The sequence below is a fragment of the Lipotes vexillifer genome, unplaced genomic scaffold (assembly GCF_000442215.2).
Source record: "Lipotes vexillifer unplaced genomic scaffold, Lipotes_vexillifer_v1.1 scaffold418, whole genome shotgun sequence".
In the NCBI taxonomy this organism is placed as follows: domain Eukaryota; kingdom Metazoa; phylum Chordata; class Mammalia; order Artiodactyla; family Lipotidae; genus Lipotes; species Lipotes vexillifer.
The window spans coordinates 6,427,213-6,448,879 of NW_006798629.1; the positions used below are offsets into that span (position 1 = coordinate 6,427,213).

Below are 21,667 nucleotides of genomic sequence, written 5' to 3' on the forward strand. Positions count from 1 at the left end.
CGCTCTTCCTCAGGAAATAGTGATCATTCTCCCAGCCCAGCTGGTCAGGGGTTTCCAGGGTCATCCCTGAGGTCAGAAGCATTGGAAAGATATAGGAGGTACTGAAGTTCCCCCACAGGTGAAACTCAAATATCCCCGCAGCCTCTGTGACCTCCTGCCCACAGGTTTCAAAGCCAAGACCGCCACACTTGACCAGGGCACAGACTTGAACGTAGTAAGTGCCGTGCACAGTGTGAAGGCCATCAAAGACCCCCAGGGCATACAGCTCCTTGGACAGAGTGGGCCTTTGGTAAAGCAAATGACAACAAAGGCTATTTGCACAGACTTGGAGGTAGCCTTCCTTGCCCCACACGGGAACCAGGGTGAAATTGTCATACATCATCTCAGAGTTAAATGTAGGAGGGGCATTCGTGTTCCATTTGGGGGCTCCATCACAGTGGACGTCCAGAGCATCCTTCTCAGAGTATGGATCCCCTGCCAATATTTTTAAAAACTTACTATGGGATGGGTCCATTTTCCCTGTGGCATTCCCTGTGCCAATGAGACCCTGTGGATTTTTGGCTACCTGAGCAATTATAAGGTGACCTTCGGGGCTTTCCATGTCATGGTGCCAAAAGGACTTCAGAGGGGTGTGTATGCCACTTCCCGTCATCCCCAGAGATGGATGGTGAATGTTCGCAGCCAGAAAGTTGACACCAAAGGCGATGGCGAAACCTCTCTGAATCTGAATGGCTGCCAAGAGTGGGAGCTGGTTCATCCAGGCGGTCGGATACACGACATGCTTCACCTCCGAGTCTCTGAGGAGCCTGACAGCAGGGTCGAAGAACAATATGTCAAAGCAAGTGAAGATGCCAAACTTGCCAGCAAAGGGGGTATCAAAGGTGATGCGATCCACTTCCAGGGGGGTATTGAACGCTGCTTCAAAGTAGAGGTTTTGTTTGCGGTAGCTGTCAACCAGGGTTCCATTACTGCTGAACACCACGTTCGTGTTATACTGGTATCTGCCATCATTTGGGCACCCTGGGTCACTGCTGTGACAAGGCTGCTTTGTCCCAAGATTGGCCACCAGGAACATCTCTCCCTTGACAGCCATACAACTCAGGCGCTGGAGGACCTAGAGGGAAAAAAAAAGTGTAAATAAAGGAAATTTTTAAACCCTGTCTTTTTCTTACAATTTTAAAATAGCACCTGTATTGTATCAATAATATATAAATAGCTATCATAAATCAATAAGAAAAAAGTAACCACTAATGAAAACGTGCAAAGGATATGAACAGGTGGTTCATAGATGAACAAATACAAATGGCCAACAAACATTGACAAGATGCTCAGTCTCATTAGTAGTAAGGAGATACAAATTAAAATGATAATGAGATATCATTTTTCACCTCTGTAAGATTGGCAAAAATTAAAAAGACTATTCTATCTTGCATTGACCAAAGGATGGGCAAACAGGCACTCATGCACTATTACTGGGGATGCAAAGTGCAATCAAAATCTTTTAAAGGGAAAACTTGGTGCTCTTTAAAAAATAATTTTTAAAAGTGCTTATCTTGGGGGGGCTCCAATCAATATGGTGGAGCAGAAGGACATGGAGCTTACCTCCTCCCACAAATACATCAAAAATACATCTACATCTGGAACAATTCTCACAAAATACCTACTGAACCCTGGCAGAATATCTCCAACACCCAAAATCGCAAGAAGGATCTCCACACAACTGGGTAGAGTGGGAAAAAAAAAGGAATTGGGACAGGACTTTTGCGCCTGGGAGGTAGCTGTGAAAGAGAAAAGGTTCCCACACTCTGGGAAGCCCCTTCACTGGAGAGGAGGATCAGCCAGGCCACTGCCCTGCGCTCCTCAGCCTGAGACGCACATCCACTGGTACGTGCTGGGGCTGGGTGCTGAAACTTGGGCTTCAGAGGACAGACCTGGGGAGAGCACTGCAGTTGGCCTGAAGGGGCTGGAGTGTGGTACGGGCTGCAACCAGCGGTATACATGGAGGAAGCCCGGGCCCTCCATAGAAGCGAAGAGCCTTTGTTAAGGAGCACAGAAGGGAGGGGCGAGCCTGCCATAGTAGCCTCACTTTCGGCATGCTCATGGCAGGTGTGCGCCGCCATTGAAACCCCATTGTCAACACGCATGTCAGCAAAGCGAGGGGTGGGGCCCACCACAGCAGCCTCTTTCCCCATGCGCTCCTCTACGAGCTCTGGGAGCGCGCTAGTGGGTTGCCCACATGCAGAGGTAGGGCTGAAATCTGAGCCCTCTCCCTGTGGCTGTGCAGATTTACCCTACTGGGGCCTGCTTTGTAAACTCAGCACCTGAGGGACACCCAAGTGGACAATGGGTGTTCCTGTGGCTGGGACAGGACTGGCCTTAGCATCTGTGGGCTTTGTGGGTGCATGTACATAGAGGCTGGGCCAGGGTCTGGGCTCCTTCCATAGCTCCCACAGCAGGTCCAGGTGCGTGATTACTGCAGTCTTGGTACCTGACTTCAATGGATTTGCACTGGTAGCCTTGTGAAAACAATGCCTGAGGGACATCAGGGCTGACTGCCAGCATTCCCAAGGTTGAGATGGGGCTGAAGGCGGTGCCAACAACAGTGTACTTTGTAAGCATACAACAGGTGACACCACAGAGCACCCTTACGGGTGAACAGCTCTGGCAGAGGAATATTCAGTGGATTCTCTCCCAGTGGGAGCGCTCCAATCCTGCCTACTTCGTAACCCAGCTCAGCAATGGATCCTAGGGGCTTCTACTCAAACAACTAGGGAGCAGACCCTGCTCAATACCCAGTGCAGGCTCTGGTCACCACAACACCACCACACCTCCTATCAAGGGCATAACGGCCAGCACACACTGAGGAAAGAGGTCGCAGGCATTCATAGTGAAAACAGCCCTCATACCAAAAAATATTAAACCCACACAGGCTACACAGGGACACTCCCACATAAAAATAGCCTTCCAGGACCACAGTAGATAATTGTTTCTCCCAAACTCACAGAGTAAGAGAAACATAAGTAAAATAAAGAAGCAGAGGAGCCACTCCCAATTAAAAGATCAAGAGAATTCCCCTGAAAGAACAAGCAATGAAACAGATCTCTTTAACAGACACCAAGTTCAAAAAGGAGATAATGAAAATACTAAAGGAATTAAGAAGGACTATTGATAGAAATGCAGATTACTGTAAAAAGGAACTAGAAACTATAAAGAGGAGCTAAGAAAAATTAGAAAACTCATTTGCCCAGACAAAAGCTGAGCTAAAGGCAATGAACAGCAGATTGAATAATACAGAAGAGCAAGTAAATGATCCAGAAGGTAGAATAATGGAAATCACCCAATCAGAACAGCAGACAGAAAGCCAAATTAAAAAAATGAAAGCAATATCAAAGACCTATGGAGTAATGTAAAACATGCCAATCTACACATAATAGGGATTCTAGAGGAAAAGAAAGAGAAAAGGGGATCAAAAATGTATTTGAAGAAATTATGGCTGAAAACTTCCCAAACCTAAAGAAAGAAACAGATATCCAGGTACAGGAAGCACAGAGGGTCCCAAACAAGGTGAACCAAAACAGACCTAAACCAAGACATACTATAATTAAAATGGCAAAAGTTAAAGATAGAGGATTCTAAAGGCAGCAAGAGAAAAACAAAGAGTTCCTTACAAGGGAACCCCTAAAAGGCTACCAGCTGATTTCTCTACAGAAAAGCTGCAGGCCAGAAGGGAGTGGCAAGCTGCAACCTAGGATACTCTATGCTAAGCTGCAACCTAGGATACTCTATGCTAAGCTGCAACCTAGGATACTCTACCTAGCAAGATTATCATTTAGAATAGAAGGAGAGAGAAAGACTTTCCCAGACAAGCAAAAGCTAAAAGAATACAGCAGTAGTAAACCTATCAAAGGGAAATATTGAAAGGTCTTCTCTAAATAGAAAAGAAGAAGGAATCTATAGGAAAGAGGAAAATCACAATTGGAAAATAAATCACTTAAATAAGCCAGTACACAGATTAAAAAAAATTCTGTGAAAGCAATGATAACCACAGTGAACAGCAAACAGATGAATATGAAGGTGTAAAATCATAAAATAATTAAAATCATAAAATGTGAAAGAGGAGAGTATGAAAACGTAGGTTATTTTTCTAGAACATGTTTCAGTCTATATGACTACCAGTGTAAAGCAATTAGGTATGGGAAGGGGTTAATGTGCTTGAAATACAGGGTAACCACAAATCAAAAACATACAGTATATTCACAAAAACCAAAAAGAAGAGAACATAAGCATAATACAAAAGAAAATCATCAAACCGCAAAAGGAAAAAGAAAAAAGAGCAAAGAAGAAATTAAAAAATCAAGTAGAAAACAAGTTCTCAAGTGGCAATAAATACATATCTATCAACAATTACCTTAAATGTCAGTGGACTAAATGCTCCAATCAAAAGACACAGAGTGGAAGACTGGGTTAAAAAACAAGAGCCTACAATATGCTGCTTACAAGAGACTCACTAGGGCAAAGGACACACACAGGTTGAAAGTGAGGGGGTGGAAAAATATTTCATGCAGACAGAAATGACAGGAAAACAAGGGTCACAATACTCATATCAGACAAAACAGATTTTAAAACAAGGGCCATAAAGAAAGATAAAGAAGGACTCTATATAATGACAAAAGGATCAATACAAGAAGAAGATATTACACTCATCAACATATATGCACCCAATACAGGAGCAGCCAAATACATAAAACAAATACAGACATAAAGGGAGAAACTGACAGGAGCACAATAATAGGAGATTTTAACACCCCACTCACATCAATGGACAGATCTTCTAGACAGAAAATCAATAATGGCAACAGAGATTCTAAGTGATACAACTGAACAGCTGGACTTAATTGATATTTTCAGGATATTAAATTTTTTTAAAAAAAGCATTCTTTTCAAGTGCACATGGAACACTCTCTAGGACTGACCACATACTAGGGCACAAAATAAGCCTCAACAAATTTAAGAGGAAAGAAGTTATTTCAAGCATCTTTTCTGACCACAATGTCATGAAACTAGAAATCAACCACAGAAAAAAAAATGAGAAAAAAACAATTACATGGAGACTAAACAACATGCTACTAAAAAACCAATGGGTCAACAATGAAGTCAAAGATTAAAAAATACCTTGAGGCAAATGACAGTGAAAACACAACCATACAAAATCTATGGGATGCAGCAAAAGCAGTTCTTAGAGAGAAGTTCATAGTGATACAGGCCTTCCTCAATAAACAAGAACAATCTCAAACAACCTAACCTACCACCTAAAAGAATTAGAAAAAGAAGGGCAAACAAAACCTAAAGTCAGCAGAAGGAAGGAAATAATAAAGATCAAGAGGAAATGAATAAAATGGAGATTAAAAAACAATAGGAAAAAATCAATAAAACCAAGAGCTGGTTCTTTGAAAGGGTAAACAAAATCAACAAACCTCTGCTCAGGGTCACCAAGAAGAAAAGAAAGGGGACCCAAATAAACAAAATACGAAATGAAAAAGGAGAAATAACAATCAATACTGCTGAAATACAGAAAACCATAAGAGAATACTATGAACAGTTATACAGCAACAAATTGGACAACTTAGAAGAAATGGACAAGTTTCTAGAATCATACAGCCCACCAAAACTGAATCAAGAAGAAACAGATAATCTGAACAGACTGATCACTACAAGTGAAATAGAATCTGTAATAAAAAAAAAAAGAAAAGAAAACTTCCTACAAACAAAAGTCCAGGACCAGATGGCTTCACTGGGGAATTCTGCCAAACATACAAAAAATAACTTATACTGATCCTTCTCAAACTATTCTAAAAGATTGAAGAGGAGGGGCCATTCACAAAGACATTCTATGAAGCCACCATCACCCTGATACCGAAACCAGATGAAGCCACTACCAAGTAAGAAAATTACAGGCCATTATCTTTGAGGAATATAGATGCAAAAATTCTCAGCAAAATATTATCAAACTGAATCCAACAAAACATAAAACAGATCATGCACCACAACCAATTTAGCTTCATCCCAGGGTCACAAGGATGGTTCAGTATATGCAAATCAACGTGATACATCAACAAAAGACAAAAAACACATGATCATCTCAATAGATGCAGAAAGAGCATTTGATAAAATTCAACATCCATTCATGAAAAAAACTCTCACCAAAGTTGGTATAGAGGGAACATATCTCAACATAATAAAAGTTTTTTATGACAAACCCACAGCCAATATAATACTCAAAGGTGAAAAGCTGAAAGCCTTCCTGCTAAAATCTGGAACAAGACAAGGATGCCCACTCTCACCACCTGTATTCAACATAGTACTGGAAGTCCTAGCCACAGCAATCAGACAGGAAAAAGAAATAAAAAGTATCTGAATTGGAAGGTAAGAGGTAAAACTGTCATTATGTGCAGATGACATGATACTATATATATATATATAGTCTATAGTAACACTAAAGACTCCACACAAAAACTACTAGAACTGATAAATGAATTCAGCCAGGTAGCAGGATACAAGATTAACATACAGAAATCAGTTGCATTTCTGTACACTAAAAATAAATTATCAGAAAGGGAATGTAAAAAAAAAATCCCTTTTAAAAGTGCATCAAAAAAAATCCCAAAACTTAGGAGTAAACCTGACCAAGGAGGTGAAAGACTTATATGCTGAGAACTATAAAACATTAATAAAGGAAATTGAAGATGATTTAAAGAAATGGAGGGACTTCCCAGGTGGCGCAGTGGTTAAGAATCCACCTGCCAATGCAGGAGACATAGGTTCGAGCCCTGGTCCGGGAAGATCCCACACACTGCAGAGCAACTAAGCCCGTGAGCCACAACTACTGAGCCTGCGCTCTAGAGCCTGCAAGCCACAACTACTGAGCCCATGAGCTGCAACTACTGAAGCCTGCACGCCTAGAGCCCTTGCTCTGCAACAAGAGAAGCCACTACAATGAGAAGCCTGTGCACCATGACGAAGAGTAGCCCCCGCTCGCCACTAGAGAAAGCCCATGTGCGGCAACAAAGACCAAACACAGCCAAAAATAAATAAATTAATTTTTTAAAAATAATTTAAAAAAATAAAGAAATGGAAAGATATCCCATGCTCTTGGATTGGAAGAATTAATATTGCTAAAATGGCCATACCACCCAAAGCAATCCACAGATTTAATGTAATCCCTATCAAATTACCCATGACATTTTTTCACAGAACTAGAACAGATAATCCTAAAATTTATATGGAACCAAAAAAGGCCCAGAATTGCCAAAGCAATCCTGAGGAAAAAGAACAAAGCTGGAGGCATAACTCTCCCAGACTTCAGACAATACTACAAAGCTACAGTAATCCAAACGGCATGGTATTGGCACAAAAACAGACACACAGATCAATGGTACAGAATCAAGAGCCCAGAAACAGACCGACACACCTACAGGCAATTAATCTTTGACAAAGGAGGCAGGAATATACAATGGAAAAAAGACAGTCTCTTCAGCAAGTGGTGTTAAGAAAGCTGGACAGCCACATGTAAATCAGTGAAGTTAGAACACATCCTCACACCATACACAAAAATTAACTCAAAATGGCTTAAAGACTTAAATATAAGACATGACACCATAAAACTCCTAAAAGAGAACATAGGCAAAACATTCTCTGATAGAAATTGTACCACTCTTTTCTTAGGTCCATCTCCCAAGGCAACAGAAATATAAGCAAAAATAAACAAATGGGACCTATTCAAACTTTATAAGCTTTTCTACAGCAAAGGAAACCATAAACAAAACGAGAAGACAACCTACAGACGAGGATAAAATATTTGCAAATGATGCGACTGACAAGGGCTCAATTTCCAACATATACAAACAGCTCACACAACTCAACAACAAAAAAACAACCCAATCGAAAAATGGGCAGAAGACCTAAACAGACATTTCTCCAAAGAAGACATACAGATGGCCAACAGGCTCATCAAAAGATGCTCAACATTTCTAGTTATTAGAGAAATGCAAATCAAGACTACAATGAGGTAGCACCTCACACCGGTCAGAATGGCCACCATTAAAAAGTCTACAAATAACAAATGCAGGAGAGAGTGTGGAGGAAAAGGAACCCTCTTACACTGTTAGTGGGAATGTAAATTGGTGCAGCCACTGTGGAAATCAGTGTGGAGGTTCCTCAAAAAACTAAAAACAGAACTACCACATGATCTAGCAACCCCATTCCTGGGAATATAACCAGACAAAACTATAATTCAAAAAGAAACATGCATCCCTGTGTTCACAGCAGACCATTCACAGTAGCCAAGACATGGAAACAATCTACATGTCCATCGACAGATGAATGGATAAAGAAAATGTGGTATGTGTGTATAGATATATACACATATACATACACACAATGGAATACCACTCAACCATAAAAAGAATGAAATAATGCCATTTGCAGCAACATGGATGGACTTAGAGATTATCACACTAAGTGACGTTAAGTCAGAAAGAGAAAGACAAATACCTTGGACATCATTTATATGTGGAATCTAAAATATACACAAATGAACTTATCTATGAAACAGAAAGAGACTCACAGATATAAAGAACAGACTTCTGGTTGCCAAGGGGGGCTGGGGAGGGATGAATTGAGAGTTTAGAATTAGCAGATGCCAACTACTATATATAAAATAGATAAACAAGGTCCTACTGTACAGCACAGGGAACCATATTCAATATCCTGTGATAAACCATAATGGAAAAAAAGAATATAAAAAATAGTGAATATATGTAAGTATAACTGAGTCACTTTGCTGTACAGCAGAAATTAACACAACACTGTAAATCAACTGCACTTCAGTAAAATAATAAAATTAAAAAATAAAGATGTCAGTATCTATGAGATGCATAGAAAAGAATATAGGTGGATGCACTGACGGCAGTTTGTCTAGAAAGGGAGGTGGACGAGGGATGGGGTGTGGTGAAGGTGGGCTTTCATTTTATTAACTTTGATTAGTTGTAGAAGCATATATTCATGCATTTCTTGTGTGATTAACAAATAGAACGATCCACAGATGAGTAAATGCCTCATAATAGCGGACATTTTTAAGCGAATGACTGGCACAGGAGCTCGGGTTTGGTTCTCAGGCCCCTGAGGGCTCCTGTCACTCTCATTCAACATGTCCTGGCTCTTGGCCCCTGGCTTGGTTCATCTCCGTGAGCCTCCCACCTCCTGAGGAGGAAGGCTGGTCCCCTTACATACTTCCGTGTCATGGAATCGGTGGGGCTCCAGGCATGGGTTCCACCTGACCAAGTGGGGAGAAGGCATGAAGTCCAAAAACGGGTAAATGGATGTTCTTGTAAAGTTGAATCCATGGATGCCATCTTCTGGAAACACTATAATCTGTACACCCTGCAAGTCAAAACATCAGAAATAGTCTGTTAACAGATAACGGGAAGCACCCCTTCATTCCTCTGACAGCCGCCCTGCAGCTGCTCTGAACCAGGAACCACAGAGGTCCAGACGTGGTAGCTGGGCTCGGCAGGGATCTGAGCCTTGGGGGAGCCGTCTCACTTGGCCTAACTCTGAGGGAAGAGAGACCAAGTCTTCTAGGGACCAGCACCACACTGAGGGCTGGCCAGGGAAGAAGGTTACAAGTGGGTTTGGAGGGGTTTGGAGTTGGTGGCGGTGCCATGGGAGATGGAGCGGTGACTATAACAGGCCTGAGTATCAGGCTTAGCAGATGTGCTACCTCTAGTCCGGTGGGTGGTTTTCAACCTTCATTGTGCTTCTAAATCAGACAGGGGACTTCTGAAAACACAATCTTTGCTCAGCAGTGATGCTTGGGCCCATCCCTAAAAAGTCTGCTTCAATCAACTGTGGGTGGGGTCCCGGCAACAGGTCCTCACGTGATTCTAATGGGCCCCAGTGGGCTGGTGGGTGAAAGTCAAGTGCATTGATTTCAGCATAGGAACCAGGACTTGCTCTAAATTGCATTTCTCCCATTGGGAGTTAGGAGACTCCCATCAGAGCCCTGACCGCCCTACAGGCCTTCTCCCACACCTGGAGACACTGGGGGTCCTTGCCTGTGACAGCCCGAGGCTCTCTGTGACAGTGGCAGCAACCTGAGGAAACCCAAACAAACAGGACAGCCCTCAGCTCCCAGTGCCAGGGCCCCTTCGGCTACAGCTCTGCACTTGCTCGGCTGAAAATGTTAAGTCTTGAGCAGCATCACCCCACAGTGAAAGGTGGAGGAGGATAGCAGAGCAGGCATGAATAATCTAAAATCACAGGCAATTTGAGTCACTATTTCTGAAATGCACTGCAAACTCCTTACAATTTTTTTCCTGGTTATAAAAAAATTTTCAAAAGTTTAAGTGTAGAAAATTTGGAAAACACAACATAAAGGAAGAATTCATAATCCTATATCATGAAGATACTTATTGTTAACATCTTGCCTCTTTTCATTTTTTCCCCCTCTCTGTATAGGTGTGTGCGTGTATAATTGAGACAATAATAAACATACGGTTTTCCATCTTAACTCTCTCACTACAGAGCATCAAGACTATAAAGACACCTTCAGAAATATCGCTTGTATTATATGCTGGATTATATTTAAGAGAACACCACAGTTTATCCTCTGTTATTGGGCATTTGAATTGTTCCCAACTTTTTGTAATAAAAAAACTGTGGTGACCATCTGTGTACAGGGTGCTCAAAACACTTCTTGAATGAGCGTTGTACACAAATCTTTGATTGGAGCTCTGATTATTTCTTTAGAATAAAGCCTTATAAGTGAAAATACTGAGTCAAGCGTATGAAAAATTTTAAATTCTTAATATACGTTGCCAAGTAGCTTTCCAGAAAGCTTACAGCAATGTACACTCCCTCCAGCAGAATACGAGGCTGGTCATCTTATTGCACATTAGAAAGAAAAATGATCACAAACTTGGAAATAAAGCAAGACGAAGAATTTATGTATACATTCTTTGTATACGTATATCTTTCTACAATATACCAGGGTACTGACAAGCACACTCGAGGATTATTCATCTAGTGAATGTATCACTGTTTGACTTTGCTATTTAATAAAACACCCTAAACATGACAGTTTTATTGCCCTGTACGACATTAGCCTGTTTTGTATCTATTAGCAGATTCATTTCAACATTCATTTGACTGATGGATACACTCACATCTGTTCCTCAAGTTATCTTTTGAACCAGCTTTACCATCTTACTGGTTCCTGAGTTAATTAATGAGTTAAATAAGAGCTTTGACACATGTCCATTCTTCTCTATGTGTAAGAGTCATGTTTCTAGCTTTTTGAAAATTATACTTGGACCCATGTTTTCCTTTATTAAAAACACAACTTTGAAAGCACTGAATGGTTTCCTATGGACATTAACAGTTATGGATACATATTAGATTAATATTCAAATTAAACTGCATTTCCTGAATATACATCTGCCCAGAATGAGGACTCAGACTTGAGCCGGGACAGAATTTTGGGTCTGATGTGATTACTCATCCATTCTAGGAAGGAATCTGCATTCCTGATAAAGGGCTTGAGCAATTTTCTGACAGACCAGTGAGCTCAAGAACTCCTGGGGAATTCCGGGTGCCAACCCAGCTGACCACCCAGCCTAATATCTTTAAGCGCAGCTCCTTTTCTTCCCTGTAAATGAGAGAACTCAAGCGAGAACTCATTTAATTGGCCTGCAGGAACCTCTGCCCTTATAGCAAGTTTGATATAAAACTTTGACACATGCATGGCATCAACCTGTGTTAGAGGTTACTTTAACACATATAACCACGTAGGGGAGCTGAGATGTCTGTAAGCCCTAAAAAATAACTGGATCAACAGCTTTGTACCTGCTCCTGGACCACAAACAGAGAAGGAATGATGCCTGCTGGCAGCATGGGTTCAAGAAAAACATATGTTTCATTTGGGGGCAGGTGATTAAAATGCAGGGGAAATCTGCAGTCACAGTCTCTGGGTTTCAGTATGGCATCTGCCAAGTGTCTTAGCATGGTCTTGTGGACAGGATGAAGAAGGGGGTGACATTTCAGCTGCCTGCAAGTCAACACCTCCATGCAGAGAACGGACCTGTGTCAGGAGGAGGCCTGCGGGCACGGGCTGGGATGTTTTTACACCGGCTTCAGTGCAGACACAAATGAGGTATGTCCCAGAAGTGTGAATGACGTGAAGGTAACAGATATGCAGGATGTCTGTCAGTAAAGATCCCCAAATAGCCCACCAGGATGAAATTTAATGGCATAAATGTGAGGCTTTGCTCTCGGATTAAATAAATTAACCTTACAAGTACAGGACAGTCATGGCAGCATGTGTGTCTGTGTGAAAAGGGCTCAGGAGCTTTGGCTGACAGCAAGCGCCTGATGAACCCACAGCAAGGTGTGGCTGCCAAAAGCTTTCCTTCTGGGGACAACACCTAGAATGAGAACAGTGGCAGGTTTCCTCCGCCCTGCCCTCGACAAAACCGCATGCAGCTCAGGGCACCGATGTAACCCAGAAAGTCTTGGGGGACAGGGCTGGAACCGCAACCCTCAGGGAACTGTGGATGGGACTGGAGAGACACAGCCTGGGAGAGATGCTGGGGCCATCTCAGATCTGGGAAAGATGGCATGTGTGGGATGGGATTCAGTCTGTTCTGTTTGGCTAGGAGGACAGGACGATGGGTGGCAGTTACAGGGAGACTGATTGTTGCTCATGGAAAGGAAGCCCTTTCCAGAAGTTCCCACTGTCCTCAAGTGGACAGTAATTCCTGGGCCACTGGAGGCGTCCAGGGGAAGCTGGACGTCGGGCTGGGAAAAAAAGAGCAGTGTCACCCATCAGAACAGCTGGACCGGGCCTTTAAGCGCCCTTCCAACATTTGTGTGTTAACATATATAGGTAATACAGGTTACATTTTAAAACGTAGCGACGGCCAGTGGTTGTCCAGGCAGTGCTGACCACCCTGAACAGAGACGGGGGCTGTTGGGGCAGGACCTGCAGGCACCACAGTTCTGCCCGCTTAACTCACAGACACGGGCCGTTCCGCTCGCAGGGAGCCCGCCTGCTGTCCGGGCAGGGCGGAGCGGGGCTTCCTCAAGCAGCCGGGCAGGTCCCCCGCCCCCGCCGGGGCTCAAGGCCAGACTGCCCTCCCAGCAGGCCATTTTCCTACAGAGACTTCTGGCTCCCACACCTCCCCGTCTGCCCCACCCTTCCCGGCAGGAGCGGAAAAGGGGCCGCGCAGGAAGCCTTCACAAAGGCGGCACCGGCGTCCTTTGTCCGCTGGGCTGGGTTCTGTCTGGACTGAGCTCTCAGGCTTCGGGGTCTGGCGCGGGGACCAGAAAGGAGCCCCACGTCATCGGGAGGCAGCAAACACAGCTCTGGGGCCCGCTTACTACTTTAGTTATCCTTGAAAGCCTCCGAGAGCATGAGAGGCCGTCGTGCCTGCTGGCTTTCAGATGTTTCTGCACATCTGAATTCACCCGGGAACCTTAAAAAATCCCAGTGCCCTGGCACGCTCCCCAGCTGACTCTGCAGGCGTGGAAGCTGGGCACACACATTTGTTCACAAGCAGCCGAGTGATTCTTCTGGCACCGCCATGTGCCTGGCCCTGGGCTTCCCAGGCTGGAGGGGAAGCATCACCTGGGGAATCTTGCTAAAATGTACATTCTGACTCAGCAAGTGTAGGGCAGGCCCCAAATTCTGCACTCCTCCCAACCCTGGAGGGTCTGCTGATGCTGCAGACCACCCTCTCAGTAGCGGGACTCCAGCCAACTGACTCATTCAGCTCATCTTTACTGGCCGGGCTGATTTCCCAGGGGGAAATGCAACACCCAGGGCTAATCTGCCCTGCTCTGCAAACAAGCTGACCCGGGAGCACTTCTTGCCTTTTGGGCTGCGATCGTCACTTGCTGTTCATAGATGTCGAGGTTCTGGTTCATGAGCTCCAAGGCCTGCTTGCGGCTGGTGAGGGCCAGCGGGTTCGGGCTCAGGATGGACCGGTGCTCGTACACGGCAGCCACGTACTGGGCAGCCTGGTGACGCTCCGCCGGGCAGCGCTCCTTGGCCTGGGCCCCCAGGGCAGCCACGCAACAGCCGCAGAGCAGAAGAGCGAGCTGACGGCTGGCTCCAGACATAATGCAGACCATCAACCTAGAACGCAATGGGGCAAGGAGAAAACAGCTGAATCCAGATTCCCACCAAGATTGGGCCTGCGCAGCTCTGATTTATTAATGCCGGCGATCAGACTCACCGGCTGTGATGCTGCAGCTCAGAGACTTTGTTTCAGGTTCCTAATAAGAGGGTATGTGTTTCTCTCCAAACACGTAGTGAGTTACGTTGAAAATGGCTCACTGGGTTAACAGTCTGGTTTTAGAACATTTCCACAACAGACCCAATGTTTGCCACGATTTGCTTCCCCAGCAGGACTCTTCTAGGTGCACACTTCAGATTCAGGCAATAATAACTATTCTAATTATTTTAGATAACTCTGTGACATACTGCACACCCCACCGCCTGCCCTCAATACACACAAACATACTACAGGTCAGCCATCTATACCAGCTGGGACTGTCGTGATCCTAATAATACAGCTCGGCTATCTTAGCCATAAAAACCTGATGGATGACAATTCTCCCTGCCTTTCTTTGGTTAGTGACAAATATAAAGCGTAAGCCTCCCTTTACCCAGTACCACATTCTTTAACTTGGTGCAGAGAAACTGCTGACTTCTACTTAAATGCCAGTTTATGGACAGTCAAAAAGAAGTCTCCCCATCAAATCATGACTTTTTCCCCCTCCTTGAACTTGAGAATTGCCATTGCACACCATCACCTTCTCAACCTCTGTCTCTGGGACTTCAAAACTCCTGCTCAAAAAAATCATACTCATGTGGAAATAAAATCCCTTTGCAGTAATAAAATGCAACTTTCTAGAAAATAAACTAGAATTTTCTAGAAAGTATACTCAGCTTTGTAGCTCCTACCATAAGAGATTAGAAGTAAACTTTCAATGACACTTCTGTGTGCCTTTTTTCCCCAAGAATAGGCATTTTAATTTCTAAAAGTTATGTGTCACTGGGTGTTTTTACACACAGTTCTGCCTTGAAAATCGGCTTGGCCTCCCAGCCACAGTCCCTCCCCAAGCACACAGACTTGCCAAGCAGTGCCAAAGCCAGGCCCCGTGCTCTGTGGAGATGTGCCCGGGCCGACCAATTGCCCAGGAATCCAACTAAATGTCAAGACAGCAGAGACAAATCGAGGAACCACATTGCTGCTCTTTAAAGACAAAATGCCACCCTGCCCAAGTCTGACTCAGAACCCCCGTGTTTGCATTTCAAAACCAGACCCCCCCGGGCCGCCACAAATTTCTTTTTCTCTCACAGTTCCAGAAACAAAAGCAACCATAATTATTTTCAGCAGCAGACCACGGACTCCGGGGTGCTCAGTCAAATTCCCCGCAAACTCAGATACTTCTCAGGGTGAGCAGCGCTCTCCATCCCAACCCCGCCCCGTCTCAAACTGTCACTTCTCTCCTCAGGGAAGAAATGTTCCATCCAAATGCCAGGCCCCAGGGTGCGCAGTCTGGGGCACTGTAAGCAGTGTTGGAAGATCAGATCAAGACACCTTTGCGTGAGCGGCCATGAGCTTTTGAGTAGAAACGGAAGTATAACTGATAAGCTCTCTTATCTGAATTTTGCCTCTGAAGACCAGCAAGGAATAATTTTTTTTGAATTTTATTTTATTTTTTTATACAGCAGGTTCTTATTAGGTATCTATTTTATACCTATTAATGTATATATGTCAATCCCTATCTCCCAATTCATCCCCCCAGCCCCGCTTTCCCCCCTTGGTGTCCATACATTTGTTCTCTACATCTGTGTCTCTATTTCTGCAGTTCAAACCGGTTCATCTGTACCATTTTTCTAGGTTCCACATATATGCGTTAACATACAGTATTTGTTTCTCTCTTTCTAACTTCCTTCACTCTGTATGACAGTCTCTATGTCCCAGAAAGGAATAATTTTTAAAGTCTCAAAATCGGTTTCCCATTCCAGCTCTGGATTCAGAATGATGATAATGGAGAGTGGTTTGAGGGGAAAACTTTCATCTTCAAAGTCAAATTCGTAATATTTCTAAAGTATAAGGCCATGGCCTCACTAAGAGGCGGGGAAACAAGGCCGGGTGCGGGGGGGAGCACATGAACCAGGACCCAGCGGGGGCAGGTCAGGAGGTCCTGGAGCTGAGAGCAGCGTTTGCGGGGCCCTCTTTCCTCAGCTAAGAGCTGCATGCCGCTGATGCGGGGACAAAGAACATTCATTTAAATCTCAGGGACTGGGCTTCCCTGGTGGCGCAGAAGTTGAGAGTCCGCCTGCCGATGCAGGGGACACGGGTTCAAGCCCTGGTCTGGGAAGAACCCACATGCCGCGGAGCAACTAAGCCCGTGTGCCACAGCTACTGAGCCCGTGTGCTACAACTACTGAAGCCCGCGTGCAGCAATGAAGACCCAAGGCAGCCATAAATAAATAAATAAACAAAATCTCAGGGCCTTGCAGTCCAGCAAAACAAAGAAATTGCGGAACCAGCAAGATATCCCCTTTCTTTCTATTTTGAGAAAATAAATTTAGATTATTTACAAAAAGAGCCTGGTAGGAGAGCCATGAGTGGCAATCATTTCTGCGTGAACAGAGGAAGGTCAATAATAAGGGGTTATGCAGATTCAGCCAGGTATTCCCCCTTGAAAGAAGCAAGCCTAATGAGGTAGGAGAGAATGAGTCATTAAAATAAAAATAGGCACCACAGTGCACCCTTGCTGAAGAGTGGTGTTCTGGTTTTCCCTCTCTACGTGGCAGGGGCTTTGAAAGGCCTGGATGGCAGCAGGGGGTGCTGGCAGGTGACAGGATGCTAGGGCACAGGTGGCCCAGTGCTGGCTCAGGACGGTGCACTCACCGAGTGGCTGAGGGGCCGGGGTCTCCCTGGGAGTCACGAGGTTCTTGGCGATCCAGCAACAGATCCACCTGCAGAGCAGGGCAGGGCCTGGACCATAAACAGAATGGTGGCTGGAGATGTGTGCTCAGTCTGAAAAGCTAGCTACAAACCTCCTTCCATTGTAGGCATTTGACGGGAGTCTAAACTCCAGGAAGGGCCCAGTGTGAAGGCACCACTGAGGTGACAGTGTGCTCCCACATCCTGCTTCCTGAGCTCCACTGAGGCGGGGGCGGGAGACAGCAGGGCCGGGAGCGCGCTCACTTTAACATCCACGTGATACCCGCCTGTGCCAGACGGAGGTGCAGGCGTCAGGGACCCAGCAGTGAAAGTGCCTAGCCCTTCCGAGTGGACCCTCCCCATGTATGCGGAAACTGCCACAATCAACACAGATCGTCCCCCTACTCGTGATGGTTCGACTTTACGATGGTGCGAAAGCCATATGCGTTCAGTGGAAACCGTGCTCAGAATTCAGAATGTGGACTTTCCCTGGGGGTCCAGCGTGCAGTACGACCCTCTCTCTGATCCTGAGCAGGGCAGCTGCAGCCCCCAGTCACGGGGGTGAACAACTGATACACTGACAACCATCCAGACCCGCACTCCATTCTGTTTTTCCCTTTCAGTGCAGTATTCCATAAACTCCGTGAAATAGTCAACCCTTTATTATAAACTACGCCTTGCGTTAGAGGGTTCTGCCCACGTGCAGGCTAATGTGAGTGTTCTGAGCACGTGTGAGGTGGGCGGGGCTGAGCTGGGACGTCCGGGAGGCTGCGTGTATCACATGCATTTTTGACTCATGATATTTTCAACTCACGATGGGTTTATTGGGACGTTAACCCCATTGTCATTGCCAACTGACTGCACCTAACGTGTCATTTGGCAATAAGTAAGAAGGAGCCATAAAGACGGGGAGGGGGCAGGGAGGGCCTGGCGTGGGTTGGGGCAGGTTTTAGACCAGGACGGGCTCCAGGAGAAGCCGGTGTCCGAAGAAGGTGCGAGAGGAGGCCTGTGGGTGCCGGGGGAAGAGGGTTCCAGGCAGCGGGCTGCTCGCTCTAAAGGCCCGAGTGGGAGCTTTTGGGTGGTTCAAGAAGCAGCCAGGAGAGCGGTGGGCTGGGACCAGGGACCACGGAAGGCGGCAGTAAATGAAGTCAGAGGGAGATAACCAGCAGCTCCCACAGCGCCCCACCCTCTTCCAGCCTCATCTCTGTGGAGATCCGGTTAAAGCCTGGGTCAATCAAGACGCTCCTCTGCTCAGAATTCCCCGCTGCCTGCAGAGCGAGAGCTGAGCCAGGAAATCATTGCTGTGGTGGGGACAGCACTGCTGGAGTGACATCTTCATGCAAAAGCATCCTGGTCTTCTCACCGCCCTACAGAAGCCTCTGCTTCTCAGTTCATAAGGAAACATGTTCCCCTGACACTAATCCTGGTCAGGAGGGTTCTTATGATCTATGAGGGAAAAAAATCAAAGTCTTAAATTACATGGAAATCTATTTTGTGGAAATTTGGTAACATGTCAATCACTAGATATTTTTACACACAAGGAACTTTTGTTTTCCATCTTGCTAAATGAGTCACCTTGAAAATTAGCTGTGTTTCCTTCCTAGCCATGCTATTACAATAGTGTCTTTTGCAATCAAATGAAAGGATTATTATGAAGGTATTCTTAATAAGATAATTTCAGAGGCAGGTATATACACTTAAAATTTTATATATAGACATACTGATCGTTTTAATAAAAGATCTTGTCACTCTTGTGAAGGAGAATGACAGCCCCATGACTGGGAAGTTGGCAGAGGAAATGTCATATCCTGTGGAACAAAGCTGAGGGACCAGCTAAGTCATTAGGAGCGAGCACAGTATACACTTCTACGTGTATCTGACAGGATGCCATGAAAAATACTGTTAAGTTCCAAATAGTTCTAAACCCATCCTCATAAGTTTTGTGGTTTCCTTATCTATATCCTTTTACATAAGCAGGAGAAATGCCCATCTCCATCTAACTTACATAATCTGAATTTAAAGAAACCCCAAAGAGGCCTTTATTTCCCAGAAAGCCTCTTGTTCTCTGCCTCTGCGTCTAGTGACCTGGTCCATGACCGGCTCTGGAACAATGTAAAGTCCCACAGTGTTGTAGCTTGAACAGCTTCATGCAAACCATCCACCACCAAGACCCTGATGCCTCAGGGGGGTGTGTCAGGTGGCAACTGAGTGAGGGTGATGCTGAGGTTCAAGGCTGAACTTACATGGAACAGTGAGTAAATTACCAGGAGCTCCTGGCTGAACTGGTAAATTGTCATTTTTCTTTTAAAAACATTCCAGGGGCTTCCCTGGTGGCCCAGTGGTTGAGAGTCTGCCTGCCAATGCAGGGGACAAGGGTTCGAGCCCTGATCTGGGAAGATCCCACATGCCATGGAGCAACTGGGCCCGTGAGCCACAATTACTGAGCCTGCACATCTGCAGCCTGTGAGCCGCAACAAGAGAGGCCGCAATAGTGCTAGGCCCGCGCACCGCGATGAAGAGTGGCCCCCGCTTGCCACAACTAGAGAAAGCCCTCGCACAGAAGCGAAGACCCAACACAGCCATAAATAAAGCAAACTTCAACAAGTAAAAATAAATAAACACTATCATAAAACATTCCAGCTGTTACCTCCAAAAAGCAAGTGACATACAAAAGTGTAATCGTGGACCAGGCCTTGGACTGGGGCGCCTTTCTGGTGACGGGAGTAATTTCTCTTAGAACACCGAATGAGCAATCGTGACACTTGAATCTAAATATGTCACCTTTCTTTTCCTCAAATGGGAAATTACCTTCATAATTTAAGACAAAACTTCCCCCTGAAATGTACAGGTGTTTAATGGAAGAAGTCTCTTTTCTTCACTTTGTTGTGCAGACAGAAAAGAGCACCCACAAGACTCTGCTCCAAAGAAGAGACCCCCCCCAGGTCCGCTACTGCCACCCTGTGGGCCAACGGAGTACCACTTACCCACGTGGGGATTTGCGCTGAAGTGCTGCAAGAGTGGGTCATTCTTAAGAAGTAAATGGATGTTTTTTCCTCCTTTCCATTCCTAACACTTCATCTATCTCTTTTTTCCCCACCTCTTTTTTTTTTTTTTTTTTGCGGTACGCGGGCCTCTCACCGCCGCGGCCTCCCCCGCTGCGGAGCACAGGCTCCGGACGCGCAGGCCCAGCGGCCATGGCTCACGGGGTCAGCCGCTCCGCGACACATGGGATCCTCCCGGACCGGGGCACGAACCCGTGTCCCCTGCATCGGCAGGCGGACTCCCAACCACTGCGCCACCAGAGAAGCCCTCCACCTAACTCTTTCACAGTGAAAAAACTAGACAACATTTGATTTTCCAAGATTTGGGTCTCATGAAAGCTATTTTTTTATTTGCCATGTTCCTAGGACCTATTTCATCTTCTGTATTCACAGGTTCTAAATTTGCTGTGATTTCTTACAGCAGTGCACCCCATAGATGTGAGTGGGTGTGCAAAGCAATGCAACCCACCCAATAGATGCACAGCACGCTTCACAGGGAAATCTAGTTGAGGTAAAGGATCCAAAGGGACAAATTTTTATATGGCTGCCACGTTACATTTTAAGATACATGTTAATGTTTTCAAACCACTTTAACATCCACTGCTTGATTTTATCTTCCTGTCACATTAAGCAATGAAAGCAGATGGTAAAATTCCATTTTCATGAAGAGGGAATCCTCCAGGACTAGTTTAGTGGTGAGAACAGAATGCAAAGCAACTCTCCTGTCTCCTGGCCCAACCTTCCCAGTACATGTTCAAGACGGGGGTAATTTATCAGTCAGAACTTCAAACACCACTGTGGTGTCTTCATTGCAGCTGCAGCAGAATTCAACAGAAATTCAAAGTACCCTCACAAGGGAAAGACTGGTTGGTCAGACCAGAGCAGGGGTTCTCAAACGGGGACGCTGACGCTGAGGCACCTGAAGGGCTTGAACATGCAGTTCCCTGGACCCCATGCCCAGAAGTTTTCACTCAGCAGACCTGGGGTAGGGCCCTAGAATATGCATTTTCTAATGAGTTCCCAGGTGATGGTGGTGCTGATACTCCTGGCCTGGGGTCACCTGCAGAGCCACTGGGCTGGAGGGTAAAGGCAGGTACATCTGACACTATCTTCCCCTCACGTCAAAGAAAGACATGAGTCAGAACCATCACCTTTATTTCCCAGGTGCTTCTCCAACAAAAGGGCTGAGAGAATGTGGACAGATTTCAAAGTGTTCCCACCACATTAGTGGAAATGACCAGCAAAGTATTTAAATACTCAAACTGGGGGGGGGGGAAGTCCCCAAAACAATCTGGTCCAGGTCGGTTAAAGGATTCAGTGCTTGTCTTTGCCTTGACAGGAACATCACTGTAGAACCAGGCTGTTACTGGTTTTCATTTGTTTAAATAAGGTTCCTGATTTTAAAAGACTAGAACAGGGGTAAGAGATAGATATTCCATTAGGTAATTACATAAGATGAATAAAGAAATATGTAGGAATTAAATGAATAAGTAAATAATGTATATTATAAATTTAAATAAATTTTAATTTAAAAATTTTAACATAATTATTTATAATTATAAATTTATAGGTAATCTGAAAAATCTTCCAATTATATTCTGCAAA

General features: G+C 45.0%; 1 protein-coding gene across 1 annotated transcript in view; it reads right to left on the reverse strand.

Annotated features, from left to right (window-relative positions):
• The window catches only part of BTD (biotinidase), a 19,342-nt gene extending 713 nt beyond the window's left edge, over nt 1-18,629 (reverse strand). Inside the window, exons 1-4 of the mRNA XM_007470629.1 lie at nt 18,556-18,629; nt 13,927-14,191; nt 9,289-9,438; nt 1-1,114 (exon numbers count right to left, since the gene is read on the reverse strand). The exon at nt 1-1,114 is cut by the window's left edge and continues 1 nt beyond it. Of these exons, the coding sequence (XP_007470691.1) occupies nt 1-1,114; nt 9,289-9,438; nt 13,927-14,191; nt 18,556-18,629 (1,603 nt within the window). The remainder of the gene's footprint in view (nt 1,115-9,288; nt 9,439-13,926; nt 14,192-18,555) is intronic.
• Nucleotides 18,630-21,667: the final 3,038 nt, after the last annotated feature.